Here is a 16,090-nt window from a genome sequence, read left to right as displayed (position 1 = left end):
TGTAATGCTACTTTCTCCTTTTCAACTTGTTCAGGATTCTAGGCAGGGCCCACAGAGGAGGTGTCCACTTTCAAAGAGAGGCTCTAATAGGGTAATAAAAAATTCATTTCTTTTCCTTGATCCATTTAAAATTTTTATCAACCAAGAACTAAATGTCTTGGTTATAAAAATTTAGACTTTGGGGGGCAAATTGGTTTAAAACAAGAAATATGAAGAATAGGGAGAAATTGTAGGCTAATTGCTGTACCGTCATGTATATTTGGTGATTGAAAAAAATATCATAAATCATTTAATTCAGGAAAACACATCAGTTAATAGGTGAAGCAGTGAGGATTCAGAATAAGGCACAGAACTCTGTAGAACATTCTTGAGCCATGAGGTTGAATCAAGAGAGCCACCCCGCCACCAGCTGTTGAGGGACTGACCATGAGGAAGTGGAGCCACCGCGTGAAACCGAGCTGGAGGCTGACTGCTCGTTCTCTGTGCACAGCCGTGGGTAAAGGGCGATTTCACAGGACTTACAAATAAAGGAAGTGGACCTAGTTTCCCCAGTTTTCCTTGTAACCAGGCACTGCTCTTGTCTCCAGAGAAGACCGTAGGCCATAGCTACTCTATCTGTTTGCACTGCCACAGGGACGGACCCCTGGCGTGTGAAGGGGCCCGAGCCGACCAAGCAGTTTTAGAATTGGCTCCGGATCGCCAGCAGTTTGAGAGTTCGCAGTCTTGTTGGTCCTCGGCCTATCTGGTCAAGGGGCTGTGATAGGAGTCAAACACAAAGGGCCATGGATGGGAGACTTAACACAGCAGTTCGAAGAGAATTCTGTACTCAAAGATAAATTACAATGGCAACCACAATTTTACAAGTTGAAAATTTTTAAATCAATAGGAAGTTTTGAGTTTATTTTTAGAATAGCTTATCTCATACGAGTGCTAAGAGGGGGAGACTTGTCTTTGTATTTAGTATAAGAAAGCCCTGGGGCTGCAAATTAAGGACAGCAAGAGTACAGAAATGGTAATGGCAAGAGGAAGTCCACCCTATCACCTTGCCTCCGAAAAGAGTACAAGCTCGTCTGGCTTCTGAGGAATGGGTCTAGCATGTTCTAAAGGAGGCTGATGGCATTCCAGTGCCACGCTCACCTTACACGTGAAGAGAGGCGGGCACAGCCACAACTGAGAACCTACACTGGACACACTGGCCCCACTCATGAAGCAGCAAAGGCGCCTTGAGGCCAAGGGCACTTGCCTGGCGCTCTGCCCCGAGCAGGGTGCCTCACAGGACGCAGTGCGTAAACAATGAGTGGAAGTGTTACACTAGCCTATCTGTGTGAACTGAAGGTGTGAGAACATTTTCAAGTACTTAACATATGCTTGAAGAAGTTTTTGTAAATCAAGTTAGTATCTTTCTTGATTTTAATTGTCCCAAAGCTCCCAATGGGGAAGCTTTGTACCTATGTTCAGTGTAAGAGCCCAGCAGTATGCACTGTGAGGCTTGCTAAGAGGTGGTGGTTTTGGCTTCTCCTCAGGAGGCGATCTCAGGCCTGATTACTGTCTGTCAGAGAAGACAGAAGTGATCATGCTCTGCTGATAGATGAGGCAGCCCTAGAATTCCTTCTTAAAAATGAATTATTGCAGTATGCCTTGCATGTATTCTGAGTTTTGTGCATGGAATGGTGTTTCAAATACTTTAAAGAAACCAGTGTACACCAATCTGTTCTCTATCAAACTATCCTTGACATTTAAAATGGAGATAACCAAAATTAGTTGCTTTAAAAAATTAAGTCATGAACTTTGTGTTTACTTGGCCTTTTGTACTGGTGACTCCATCTAGTGTTATTTTGACATTACACTAATAAAACCCTACTTAGTTCTCTAAAAAAGATTAACTCCTGGTTCTTTTCACAAAATATTTAAAGGCAAAACTATGTGTTCATTTATCACTACAGAAAGTCAATGAACATCCTGGGTATTTCCCAGTGGAGACATTTTAAATTATAATTAGCAGATGATTTAAGAAGAAATATTGTACCAAAGAAAAGACTATTTTTAAAGTTTTTCAATATTGAACTAAAAATAATCCCATTAACTAATAACAAAATAACCACATTTTCTTTAAAAGAACAAATATTTAGAGTATTGATGAGGACATTTCCAGAGTTTGGGTCCTGTCTGTGTCTTTGGAGATCTAAGCAGCTCTTGCAGAACTGCAGTATCACAGACACCCTCAGCACTGAGTAGATGCTTCTGCCGAGCACCTCATAGCAAAGCTGGCTGGGCCCTGTTGTTCTGGGAGAAAGTGAACCCATGATGGGCTGAATGAATCTTGAGCACTGAACTGACTTCCCTAATGGAGGAGAGGAGCGGCTTTGTGTTGCAGATCTGGTCTTTGAAGGAGAGGGTGGCTGCAGGACTGACCTGCCTCGCGCTAGGAAGTGCTCAGTCCTAAGTTACCTGGAGAGCAGCTCTGGAGGCTGGCTGTGTCACTCTGCACACCTCCTGGATTTCTCTCGCTCACACAGGGAAGTGTCTGACACTACACTGTGAGGGCGCGAACGCTACTGGGGGCTTTTTATTTATTAATTTTTCCCTTTCAAGTTCGGGTTTGGAAAGCCCCATTGTCCAGGTCCGCACCGTGCTGCTGAGGAGTCACGTGCACTGCGCATCCGCTCTGAGGACGGAGCTTTTAAATGACCTTTTCCGTGCGCTTCTCTCTGCTCCTTTTGATTTGCTCAGATAAATTACAACCACCTGGCCTTTTGTATTAGCGAGAGCTGCATACAAAAGTGACCTTTTGCTGCTTACTGGGAGAGGAAATTCATTGTATTTGAGATTAACTGCTGTTACTGTTTTCTGGGTGGTACCTTATGTTCCTTTATTTGAGGATTGGAGACATATTTCTTGAGCCTGTCGGTCCACGCTGCCTCTTACTCCAAAGAATAGGACTTTCTGAGTAATAGAAAGAAAAAATTTGCCTTTAAAAAAAAAAAAGGAAAAAAAAAAAAAGAAAGAAATGGGTCCGTTTCATTTTGCTCCTGCCCCAAGGAACTCAAGGCACCATCTGATCCCCCTTTATCTTGATGAGCCTCCTTAGCCGCGGAGCAGTGCGCGCCTCGCCTTCTGGCTGCCGAAGACCCTGCGCCTCACATCTGAAGCGCAAGCTCACCGGTTGCCGCTATTTCTGCTGTCCGCTCTGTTCGGGCCTCCTTTGTTGTATTAGGCCAGGACTCGCTTGCTCCTCCATGTTTCATGGCTTCAGTGTCAAAGTGTTGGGCAGCGTGGATATTTCTGGAGACCGTTTGTGAGGCCATTGTGCAGTTTATGCCCGGTGCTTGTGTGGCAGCGGCAGGGTTGCCTTGAGGTGGCAGCCAGGACACTGGGGCCTCTCTTGTGGTAAATTACTGGGTGGGAAGTTGGAACTGTGGGTTTGTGCGGTTGAAACACACTATGCTTCGGGTCTCTCGCCTACTGTGTCTAGGGCTTGGGCAAGTGACAAGTGTTCTCTATTGGGCCTCTGTTTTCTCTATATCTTGCCAAATTTTTTGCTTTTTTGTTTTGCCTAGCCAGTTTATGTTTTCCATCACAATTTTCTGTAGTATTTGTTTTTATAAGGCAAGTTAAATAGGTACAGCTTGTATAGAACAGCAGTATCATTTTCAGTACCGATTATTTTTAAAATAGGTAGTATGCATTTTGTTTTTGCCCTTTTAATAAATCAAAAATACTGTCTTTTAGTATTTTTATTGCACTTCCTACTGGTCCCCTTTATGAGCAATGCTGACTTTTTACCACTCTTCTCAATGCATCATCCTGCAGTGTAATTTCTTTTATCCTGAAATGAGATCATCTTTGGCAAATTCTGTCAGTGATACCATCTATGTCAACAAAGACAGGGCTTTAAAGTCTACATTTTCATTTTGAAATTACATGAAGTAACCTTCCAAAGATTTCTATAGGCTGCTTAGCGCGCCTTAGGCCCTGGGCTCAATCTTGAGCTCTGAGAAAGAAAGAGAGAGAGAAATGACGTGGCAGGGTGGGTGGGGTGTGGAGGATGTGAGCGAGTGTGTGTGTGTGTGTGTGTGTGTGTGTGTGTGTGTGTGTGTGAGGGAGAGGTGACTGTAAGGCTGCAGTGTGTTCACATGCACTTGTGTGTGTGTGTGTGTGTGAGGGAGAGGTGACTGTAAGGCTGCAGTGTGTTCACATGCACTTGTGTGTGTGTGTGTGAGGGAGAGGTGACTGTAAGGCTGCAGTGTGTTCACATGCACTTGTGTGTGTGTGTGTGAGGGAGAGGTGACTGTAAGGCTGCAGTGTGTTCACATGCACTTGTGTGTGTGTGTGTGTGAGGGAGAGGTGACTGTAAGGCTGCAGTGTGTTCACATGCACTTGTGTGTGTGTGTGTGAGGGAGAGGTGACTGTAAGGCTACAGTGTGTTCACATGCACTTGTGTGTGTGTGTGTGAGGGAGAGGTGACTGTAAGGCTGCAGTGTGTTCACATGCACTTGTGTGTGTGTGTGTGTGAGGGAGAGGTGACTGTAAGGCTGCAGTGTGTTCACATGCACTTGTGTGTGTGTGTGTGAGGGAGAGGTGACTGTAAGGCTGCAGTGTGCTCACAGACACTTGTGTGTGTGTGTGTGTGTGGGAGAGGTGACTATAAGGCTGCAGTGTGTTCACATGCACTTGTGTGTGTGTGTGTGTGTGTGTGTGTGAGGGAGAGGTGACTGTAAGGCTGTAGTGTGTTCACATGCACTTGTGTGTGTGTGTGTGTGTGTGAGGGAGGGTGACTGTAAGGCTGCATTGTGTTCACATGCACTTGTGTGTGTGTGTGAGGGAGAGGTGACTGTAAGGCTGTAGTGTGTTCACATGCACTTGTGTGTGTGTGTGTGTGTGAGGGAGGGTGACTGTAAGGCTGCAGTGTGTTCACATGCACTTGTGTGTGTGTGTGAGGGAGAGGTGACTGTAAGGCTGTAGTGTGTTCACAGACACTTGTGTGTGTGTGTGTGTGTGTGTGTGTGTGTGAGGGAGAGGTGACTGTAAGGCTGCAGTGTGTTCACATGCACTTGTGTGTGTGTGTGTGTGTGAGGGAGAGGTGACTGTAAGGCTGCAGTGTGTTCACATGCACTTGTGTGTGTGTGTGTGAGGGAGAGGTGACTGTAAGGCTGCAGTGTGTTCACATGCACTTGTGTGTGTGTGTGTGTGTGTGTGTGTGTGTGTGTGTGTGTGAGGGAGAGGTGACTGTAAGGCTGCAGTGTGTTCACATGCACTTGTGTGTGTGTGTGTGTGAGGGAGAGGTGACTGTAAGGCTGCAGTGTGTTCACATGCACTTGTGTGTGTGTGTGTGTGAGGGAGAGGTGACTGTAAGGCTGCAGTGTGCTCACATGCACGTGTGTGTGTGTGTGTGTGTGGGAGAGGTGACTATAAGGCTGCAGTGTGTTCACATGCACTTGTGTGTGTGTGTGTGTGTGTGTGAGGGAGAGGTGACTGTAAGGCTGTAGTGTGTTCACATGCACTTGTGTGTGTGTGTGTGTGAGGGAGGGTGACTGTAAGGCTGCATTGTGTTCACATGCACTTGTGTGTGTGTGTGAGGGAGAGGTGACTGTAAGGCTGTAGTGTGTTCACATGCACTTGTGTGTGTGTGTGTGTGTGAGGGAGGGTGACTGTAAGGCTGCAGTGTGTTCACATGCACTTGTGTGTGTGTGTGAGGGAGAGGTGACTGTAAGGCTGTAGTGTGTTCACAGACACTTGTGTGTGTGTGTGTGTGTGTGTGTGTGTGTGTGTGTGTGTGAGGGAGAGGTGACTGTAAGGCTGCAGTGTGTTCACAGGCACTTGTGTGTGTGTGTGTGAGGGAGGGTGACTGTAAGGCTGCAGTGTGTTCACATGCACTTGTGTGTGTGTGTGAGGGAGAGGTGACTGTAAGGCTGTAGTGTGTTCATAGACACTTGTGTATGTGTGTGTGTGAGGGAGGGTGACTGTAAGGCTGCAGTGTGTTCACAGACACTTGTGTGTGTGTGTGTGTGTGAGGGAGAGGTGACTGTAAGGCTGCAGTGTGTTCACAGACACTTGTGTGTGTGTGTGTGTGTGTGTGTGTGTGTGTGTGTGTGGGAGAGGTGACTGTAAGGCTGCAGTATGTTCACATGCACTTGTGTGTGTCTGTGTGTGTGAGGGAGAGGTGACTGTAAGGCTGCAGTGTGTTCACAGACACGTGTGTGTGTGTGTGTGTGTGTGTGTGTGTGTGTGTGTGGGAGAGGTGACTGTAAGGCTGCAGTGTGTTCACATGCACTTGTGTGTGTGTGTGAGGGAGAGGTGACTGTAAGGCTGCAGTGTGTTCACAGGCACTTGTGTGTGTGTGTGTGTGAGGGAGGGTGACTGTAAGGCTGCAGTGTGTTCACATGCACTTGTGTGTGTGTGTGAGGGAGAGGTGACTGTAAGGCTGTAGTGTGTTCACAGACACTTGTGTATGTGTGTGTGTGAGGGAGGGTGACTGTAAGGCTGCAGTGTGTTCACAGACACTTGTGTGTGTGTGTGTGTGAGGGAGAGGTGACTGTAAGGCTGCAGTGTGTTCACAGACACTTGTGTGTGTGTGTGTGTGTGTGTGTGTGTGTGTGTGTGTGTGGGAGAGGTGACTGTAAGGCTGCAGTGTGTTCACATGCACTTGTGTGTGTCTGTGTGTGTGAGGGAGAGGTGACTGTAAGGCTGCAGTGTGTTCACAGACACGTGTGTGTGTGTGTGTGTGTGTGTGTGTGTGTGTGTGTGTGTGGGAGAGGTGACTGTAAGGCTGCAGTGTGTTCACATGCACTTGTGTGTGTGTGTGAGGGAGAGGTGACTGTAAGGCTGCAGAGTGTGTTCACAGGCACTTGTGTGTGTGTGTGTGAGGGAGGGTGACTGTAAGGCTGCAGTGTGTTCACATGCACTTGTGTGTGTGTGTGAGGGAGAGGTGACTGTAAGGCTGTAGTGTGTTCACAGACACTTGTGTATGTGTGTGTGTGAGGGAGGGTGACTGTAAGGCTGCAGTGTGTTCACAGACACTTGTGTGTGTGTGTGTGTGTGAGGGAGAGGTGACTGTAAGGCTGCAGTGTGTTCACAGACACTTGTGTGTGTGTGTGTGTGTGTGTGTGTGTGTGTGTGTGTGGGAGAGGTGACTGTAAGGCTGCAGTGTGTTCACATGCACTTGTGTGTGTCTGTGTGTGTGAGGGAGAGGTGACTGTAAGGCTGCAGTGTGTTCACAGACACGTGTGTGTGTGTGTGTGTGTGTGTGTGTGTGTGTGAGAGGTGACTGTAAGGCTGCAGTGTGTTCACATGCACTTGTGTGTGTGTGTGAGGGAGAGGTGACTGTAAGGCTGCAGTGTGTTCACAGGCACTTGTGTGTGTGTGTGTGAGGGAGGGTGACTGTAAGGCTGCAGTGTGTTCACATGCACTTGTGTGTGTGTGTGAGGGAGAGGTGACTGTAAGGCTGTAGTGTGTTCACATGCACTTGTGTGTGTGTGTGTGTGAGGGAGGGTGACTGTAAGGCTGCAGTGTGTTCACAGACACGTGTGTGTGTGTGTGTGGGAGAGGTGACTGTAAGGCTGCAGTGTGTTCACATGCACTTGTGTGTGTGTGTGTGTGTGAGGGAGAGATGACTGTAAGGCTGCAGTGTGTTCACAGGCACGTGTGTGTGTGTGTGTGTGTGTGTGTGTGTGTGAGGGAGAGGTGACTGTAAGGCTGCAGTGTTTTCACAGGCACTTGTGTGTGTGTGTGTGTGTGTGTGTGAGGGAGAGGTGACTGTAAGGCTGCAGTGTGTTCACATGCACTTGTGTGTGTGTGTGTGTGTGAGGGAGAGGTGACTGTAAGGCTGCATTGTGTTCACATGCACTTGTGTGTGTGTGTGTGTAAGGGAGAGGTGACTGTAAGGCTGCAGTGTGTTCACATGCACTTGTGTGTGTGTGTGTGTGTGTGTGTGTGAGGGAGAGGTGACTGTAAGGCTGCAGTGTGTTCACATGCACTTGTGTGTGTGTGTGTGTGTGAGGGAGAGGTGACTGTAAGGCTGCATTGTGTTCACATGCACTTGTGTGTGTGTGTGTGTGTGTGTGTGTGTGTGTGAGGGAGAGGTGACTGTAAGGCTGCAGTGTGTTCACATGCACTTGTGTGTGTGTGTGTAAGGGAGAGGTGACTGTAAGGCTGCAGTGTGTTCACATGCACTTGTGTGTGTGTGTGTGTGTGTGTGTGTGTGTGTGTGTGAGGGAGAAGTGACTGTAAGGCTGCAGTGTGTTCACATGCACTTGTGTGTGTGTGTGTGTGTGTGAGGGAGAGGTGACTGTAAGGCTGCAGTGTGTTCACATGCACTTGTGTGTGTGTGTGTGTGTGTGTGAGGGAGAGATGACTGTAAGGCTGCAGTGTGTTCACAGGCACGTGTGTGTGTGTGTGTGTGTGTGTGTGTGTGTGTGTGTGTGTGAGGGAGAGGTGACTGTAAGGCTGCAGTGTGTTCACAGGCACTTGTGTGTGTGTGTGTGTGTGTGTGTGTGAGGGAGAGGTGACTGTAAGGCTGCAGTGTGTTCACATGCACTTGTGTGTGTGTGTGTGTGTGAGGGAGAGGTGACTGTAAGGCTGCATTGTGTTCACATGCACTTGTGTGTGTGTGTGTAAGGGAGAGGTGACTGTAAGGCTGCAGTGTGTTCACATGCACTTGTGTGTGTGTGTGTGTGAGGGAGAGGTGACTGTAAGGCTGCAGTGTGTTCACATGCACTTGTGTGTGTGTGTGTGTGAGAGAGGGAGAGGTGACTGTAAGGCTGCATTGTGTTCACATGCACTTGTGTGTGTGTGTGTGTGTGTGTGTGTGTGTGTGTGTGTGAGGGAGAGGTGACTGTAAGGCTGCAGTGTGTTCACATGCACTTGTGTGTGTGTGTGTGTAAGGGAGAGGTGACTGTAAGGCTGCAGTGTGTTCACATGCACTTGTGTGTGTGTGTGTGTGTGTGTGTGTGTGTGTGTGTGTGTGTGTGAGGGAGAAGTGACTGTAAGGCTGCAGTGTGTTCACATGCACTTGTGTGTGTGTGTGTGTGTGTGAGGGAGAGGTGACTGTAAGGCTGCAGTGTGTTCACATGCACTTGTGTGTGTGTGTGTGTGAGGGAGAGGTGACTGTAAGGCTGCAGTGTGTTCACAGGCACTTGTGTGTGTGTGTGTGTGTGTGTGTGAGGGAGGGTGACTTTAAGGCTGCAGTGTGTTCACAGGCACTTGGTGTTTTATTCACTAAGATTCCTCTGGAAGCTTTGTTGCTTTCAGCTCTTGGAGTGTCTAAGTAACTCCCCTGGGAGCGCAGTAGGATGTGAGGACCAGTGGCCCCGCCCCTTCCGGCCTCCAAGCCAGTGGCTCAGAAAGTTAATGGAAGACTTAAGACTCACCTCCCACATCGAATCTGAGAGAAGCAACTGGAACATAATAGATCGTATGTGGTACAATTAACTAATGAGTAATTATATTAAATCCTTTTCATCAAGCAAATCCGGATGTGAATGCATTTGTCATCTAAGGAGAGACCCGTCCTTCAGAAGAGACAGGAACAAAAGTCTGCTCTGGAGACGTCTTGAGAAGACAGCAGGAGCTGAGACTTAGCTTCTGTTTGCTAATGCATGAAAACATGTTGTTGCTAGCTAATGCATGACATGAAGTTTTCTTTTGTCACCGATGGACAAAGCAAACGGTGCTGCTGAGCATAGAATAAACATAAACGTATATGTGATCAGAGTTTTTCATGGGAAATTAACCTCATTATTAATGGAAATACAAATTATTTTGATGAGTGGTTCACACATTGGTTTTCTTTGTGGATGAAATCTGTACTCGCACACAAGTAAAGGAATAGTAGAAATTGGCTATGCCAGAATGTGTTAGTTAGATGAAAAAATTCCTGATTCTTTCAAAGCTTATTCTTTCCTCATCTACTCCAAAATGTAATAAGAGATATTAGCAAATTTGTGCAAATTATATAGTGCATGTGATGACTTACAGAGATGTTGGTCAGTCTCAGTTGACAGATGACAGGGTCTGGAGTCACCTAGAACTGAGTGTCAGAGAGGACCGCCTGGGTTAGGCTGGCCGTGGACGTGCCCGGACGGACCACCTGGGTTAGGCTGGCCATGGACGTACCTAGGAGGACTGTCTGAGTTAGGCTGGCCGTGGATGTGCCCGGACGGACCGCCTGGGTTAGGCTGGCCGTGGACATACCTGGGTGGACCGACTGGGTTAGGCTGGCCAAGGACATGCCCAGGAAGATCATTTTACCCTAGGTCCTAGGGTATCTAGTCTCTAGGCCCATCTTGTGGAGTGGGCTTTAAGTAAAATTAGACATTGCTTGGCTACTCCCACAAGCCCGGTGCTACCATTGCCTTAGCATATTATACAGACAGGACACGATGTAGGTGAAAGGCTTTTTGGCTGGGTTGGTGTTTATGTTTCTCTTTCTGCAGCCTACTGAGTACCTTCCTGAACCAAAGAGATTAGAGTGTAGCAGTGAAGGCTCCATGTGGGCACCAGCTCATCGTCTCCATGTTCAATGAGTTGTTGTCCCTGGCAATGGGGCCACACTGTCAGCTTGTGGAGAGCAACCCATTGTCTTAGCCCCATCCTGGGTTGGGAATCTCCCAGGGAGATCCATGTGCCCTCTTACACATTACTGTTGAGTTACAGGGTATTTACTTGGCACTGTGATTTGCATGTTCATGATCTTACTTTCACACTTTGGACACACTCTCATAATATGTCTGTATGTTTGTGTGTACAAGCTGCTGGCATGAGGTGTTACCGTTTTAGTTTGTATGTTCCAGTAGTAAATGTAGAAGTGTCCCTCCTTTTCTTGTCTTTCCTCTGTTTCATGGCAAGCTCATGATAGTGAAGGGGTCATGACCTAAACTGCTCAGATGCAACCTGTGCATCTGAAGGATCTACTTAGCCATTGCCAACTGAGGACAGCACTTTTATTTAAATAATAATAAAGATTGAGTGAAATGTTAGACTTTAGTGAAAGTATATAGTTTTACTGAAGTTAATGAGTAGATGTTAGGAAAACACTAGACGTTTTATTTTCAAAAAGTATATCAAATATGTATACATATATTTGATATAAAATAATAAAATATATCAAATAAAACATAGAGCATAGTTTGAAGACTGTTGGAAAGTAAATCCTACGATTTGTATGAGGGCCGTCCACTGTGACAGCTCCATGAGTCTGCAAAACCAGCTTCAGGCTGGAGAAGTTTAACCAGAAGGACCCCTGGGTGGACATGGAGTCTGAGCCTTGATGAGTGGACATGGAGTCTGAGCCTTGATGGGTGGACATGGAGTCTGAGCCTTGATGAGTGGACATGGAGTCTGAGCCTTGATGAGTGGACACGGAATCTGAGCCTTCATGGGAGGACATGGAGTCTGAGCCTTCATGGGAGGACATGGAGTCTGGGCCCCATGGGTGGACGCAGGCTCAGTGCTAGACGGCGGGGGACAGCGGATGGCACTTGCCATCTCTTTCACGGTTACCCTTCGAGGACTGGCTTACTTGTTCTGTTTTGTTTCTTCATTTTCAGCATGGTTGCACTAATATCCAACACCTATCTCCTCGAATTCGAATACCTTTGTTCATAAGAATTTGCAAAGTCTATACCAATATAACATCTTTTTGATGACTTTCTTCTAATTTTTTCAAAAATCTTAATACATCATGTTGACTTTATGAAATTTCTCTCATTGTCTTTGTAGAGTTGCAAGGAGGGAGATGAATAATGATATGAAACCATATGTGGATTTGAAAATCTTTTTATCATAAGTCACCCTCAGACACATTCATAAGAAGCAAATTTAGATGTTTAAAATTCTTTTCAAATTCATTGTCTATCTAAGAAATGAAACTGAATTCCAAATAAGTGTTTGGGGGCATGAGAATTTGCTAAAGATAGATTTTTGTCTGAAAAACAATTCTAGTAAAAATAAGGAGATATACTTACTGAATTAGTGCCCTGCTGGTGTAAGGAGCAGTTCATAAGGAAAGTGTGTAGGCGTGGTTGACCATCTGTGATCCCAGTCCACTTGGGAGGTGGAGGCAGGTGATTGCTGAATTCCTGGCCAGCCTGGCCACAGAGTTAAGCTCTCAAAGCAAACATGTAAGAGGAAGGGCAGGGAGTGGGGTGGGGCGTAACCCCCAGTGGCAGAGAGGGACTTCTGGGGTGATACAAGGGGTAATCGGGAGCCCACGTTTTGTTTCGTACATTGTGTCTTTTCAAAGATTAATATCCTAAGTTTTATTATGGTCATTTATGCCTTGCAGTGTTTGAAAGACAGCTAATGTGGCCTGGGGACGACCCAGTGTGTGAAGTAGTGGCAGGGATTAAAATCATCGTTATCCACATACACGTCTGATAGAGCTCGTGTAAAAAGTTGTCAGATTTAGGTTTGGATTCTTGTTAATGTTTAATTCATGATGTATTTTATAGCAGATATCCAGTACAAAAAAATATTTTGGACAAAGCAATGATCCATAGAACATCTCTTTAATATTTAAATGTTCATATCAGCAACATTTGTGGCAACACAATTTTCGTCATCAGCGATGTGATCGGTTTGTTCCATGGTTTTTATTGTTCTGTGCTGATTAATTGGCAGTATCAGATCACGTATAAAACAGATACATCTGCTCTGTGCGTTCCTATAGATGTACAAATGCTAAACTACCACACAAAACCAGAATCATGGATAATAAATTTTGAAGTGTCTTAAGAAAGCATTTTATATTTTGTCTTGGTTTTCTAGTTGAGTTTTATTGTTCTTAGTCACACGTGGCAGAGAGCCGTTCCAAGTCTAGTTCAGTAATGACATTTCCAAGTGTCTCGTAACGCACCATTTGGTAAAAGGCAGGCTAGAAGAGCCAAATGTGTCACCAGTGCTGAGGAGAAGGGGGTGGCAGCAATCCATGCGCCATCTTCAGATGTGGAGGCAGCGCTTCACGGTCGGCACACTGACCGCCCCACCCACAGTCTCCAGGCACGCAGGGCCAGCCAGGCTCTGTGCTGGGTTGTCTGCGGCATCCTCTGCTGGGTTGTCTTCTGCATCTTCTGCTGGGTTGTCTTCTGCATCTTCTGCTGGGTTGTCTTCTGCATCCTCTGCTGGGTTGTCTGCGGCATCCTTTCCTGGGTTGTCTGCGGCATCCTCTTCTGCCCCAACCTCGCAGCCTGAAGATATTACTCATTCTCATTGTACACAGAGAAAAAACAAGTTGTTTGAAAGGCCACACAATTTGGTCCTGGTCTAGAGCAGAGAAGCTGGGGTTGAGGACAGATGAGAATAAGGACAGAGTGTCACCCGTGCTGCACAGAGGAGAAGAGTCAAGGACTCATGAGGCTCAACTCCGACCGTTGGTGTCAAACAGCAGAGATTGGAGAGCGCAGCGCGCAGACGTGAGGCCTTCCTTCCAATGGCAGAGCTCGAGTTGCATGCCAGCACTTAGACTCGATTTTCCAGAATTTGTCAGCACAATTTGTGCATATTCTTTAGCCTGAAAAAATGGAGAAAGTTGGGCATCCAGTTACTAATTAGACAATTGCTAGGAACAAAGCTGAGAACTAGAAACTAGTGGGAGAGAGAACCGCAGCATCTTCTAAAGCACCAAAGAACGGCGTGGCCTGAGAAAGCAGTCTCCTCTCTTTAGTGTCACGCCCAGAGCCTTGTTGTGTCATCATAGTCCCTTAACAAGACCCTCAGCCCCACTCTGGCCCAGAATAAATTAATTCAATTCTTTAAAAGAAACTACACCAAAAAGCTCAAACCCTAAAATCCAAGTCCTTAAAAAATGCTTTGCATTTTACAAATAAAATATTCAAAATAGAACAAATAATCAGTGACAGATTTTTTTTCTCCGTGTTTGTGAGTATCTGTTTCACTGAAATACACTACACTTTGGGACACTTGGTTACATATGGCATCACAATTTGTGGCAATAAATATTGATTAACTATTGTTTAAGAGACCAGCAAAAGATGGGTGAGGGAACAGAGCTTTCATTGTTAAAGTCTCTGTCACAGCAGGTGTCATTTATAAGCCAAGCAGAGAGGGACTCTTTGAACATAAACTTGAATTTACATCCTCTTCAAGCTGCTTGTGGACTAGGGTTAGGAAAGCAGATTGTACAGCAATGTCATCGATGCATGTACAAGGCGACATCTAAGACGCTCTTCCAAGGACACACAGATGCATATGGCCTTTTGTCCTCAGTATGGCTTGTTTGGGAAGGACACTGTTTGCATTCCGCACAGATGTTCTCAGCCACCCAAACAGAGAGCTACAAACCAACTTCTACTGGTTAACAGCCACATTTAATAACACAACGATGAAGCTCTATTAAAGTGGGTGGGTTCTAATTTCTATGCCTTTATTTATTATGAGTGTATCACTTAAACAAAAGTGTAAGTTAAGAAGCTAAACTATTACTCATTAGTAGTGTCTTTGTCCCATATAATATCATCAGGTAGATTCTCTTATTAATAAGGGAGCAAAGCCTTAAATTCTGTTTATGCACCGTTTCATATATATTAGCGCACAAATGCTAGATAACGAATTGCCTCTCCTTAGTGTATTCCTTCCTCATCTGCAAAGGGGCTTTTATGAATGATGCATCACCGAGCTCCAGCCATTTACAAAGACTGGTAGTTAATGTTTTCAACTAATGCCTAGGAATCCTACAGATCTCCATAAATAATGAAGCCATTCGTTGTGCTCAGGGGTTCTGCCTTCTCCAGTTGATATGATTTTCTTCTCATTTGAAAGAGTATTTAATTGCACTGCCCGTCCTCTTTAATATTTAATAATAATTTTATTAGCTGTATAGGATGGGGGGACAAGATCTGGGTATCTAGTGCTGGTCATCAATTTTTTTCTTATCGTGACTTAATGAATATTATAATTACAAGGAAAGGCAGGAATATAAATTAGCTTAGCAGCTGGCTGGGACTTGCTAGCTTAGTGGTCCCAGCTGGGCAAACCGGGAATAGGCACAAACAGGGAGTGGTGCCTTGGAGGACTGCGCACAGGCTGCCTGCACCTTAGCAACAGCCGCTCACTTTAACTGCTGGACACAGGCTTTGATAGTTTTGAAGACACCGCAGCCACAGCTCCTGCTGGTCGCACAGCAGCCGCCAGGGAATCCTCACTACTTACAAAACTTACCCTTAGCAGGTTATGTTCATTGGTACCCTCTGATGTATTTTGAATTTTTTTCATTTCCTTAAACTTTTTAAATAATATTTTTCCTTCTGCTAAGACAAACAAGTGCATGTGTTATTTTGCCGTTGCCACCATCACAGTAGCACTTTTTATGTAAGTAGCGCCTTGCCCCTGAGGGGCTGCAAGAGGTTTTGAGTACATCCTGGGAGGCCTGTGGATGGAGGCTGGGAGAAAGGTTCTTTCCAGAACCACACATCTCAAGCCTCTGTGAAGTTGAACCAGGGCCTGAGAAGGTAATTTTCTTTAGCTTTCTAGATGTGTATAAAACAGTTGCTAAATTGTCAATGTCATTATTTGTTCAGAAATGAAACCAGATATTGTTCCATTTAATGTGCTTTTAAGCCTATTTTAAAACATCGTTTTTAACCCCCTCCAGCAACTGCTTCGAGAACGACAGCAGATGGCCAGCCGTCCCTTTGCTTCTGTTGATGTGGCGCTGGAAGTAGGAGCCGAGCAGACAGACTTCCTGCGAGGGCCATTAGAGGTAGGAACAGCGCTGCGGAGGGGCCAGGGCGGCCTGCGTATTTATATCCCCGCTCTAATCTGCATCTGCTTATGAAGCCACACACATCTGATTATCTCGACTTGACAGGATCCGGCCACATATGTTATGGTATTTTCAAGGCACATAGTTTTAATGGCATGACATGAGCTGTGACAAAAGCCACTGGAGAGTCTATTAGCCTAGGCCAGAGTGACAGACCGTTCACCTGGCAGCCTTTGCCTGACAGATAGGAGCTGATGGAGTTTAAGGTATAGTTATGGTAGAAGGGTTTGAGTGCCATTTTTAGCCCTCAGAGTCCCCTGTGGCCCCCACTTAGCAGTGCACACCCTTCTTTGTGGGGAAAGTTCTACTGCAGAG

At 46.0% G+C, this 16,090-nt stretch overlaps 1 protein-coding gene across 3 annotated transcripts in view; it reads left to right on the top strand.

Annotated features, from left to right (window-relative positions):
* The window catches only part of ATRNL1 (attractin like 1), a 566,124-nt gene that overhangs the window by 342,229 nt on the left and 207,805 nt on the right, over window positions 1-16,090 (top strand). For 2 of the 3 annotated variants that reach the window (XM_084800215.1, XM_084800217.1), the window contains exon 27: window positions 15,605-15,712. The exons of the other annotated variant lie outside the window; for it this stretch is intronic. In XM_084800215.1, coding sequence (XP_084656341.1) covers window positions 15,605-15,712 — 108 coding nt within the window. The remainder of the gene's footprint in view (window positions 1-15,604; window positions 15,713-16,090) is intronic. 3 annotated transcript variants of the gene reach the window in all.

The sequence above is a fragment of the Acomys minous genome (assembly GCF_964271855.1).
Source record: "Acomys minous genome assembly, chromosome: 2".
NCBI lineage: Eukaryota > Metazoa > Chordata > Mammalia > Rodentia > Muridae > Acomys > Acomys minous.
Note: the sequence above shows the minus strand (reverse complement) of the source record. Positions and strands in the feature narration are given on the sequence as shown.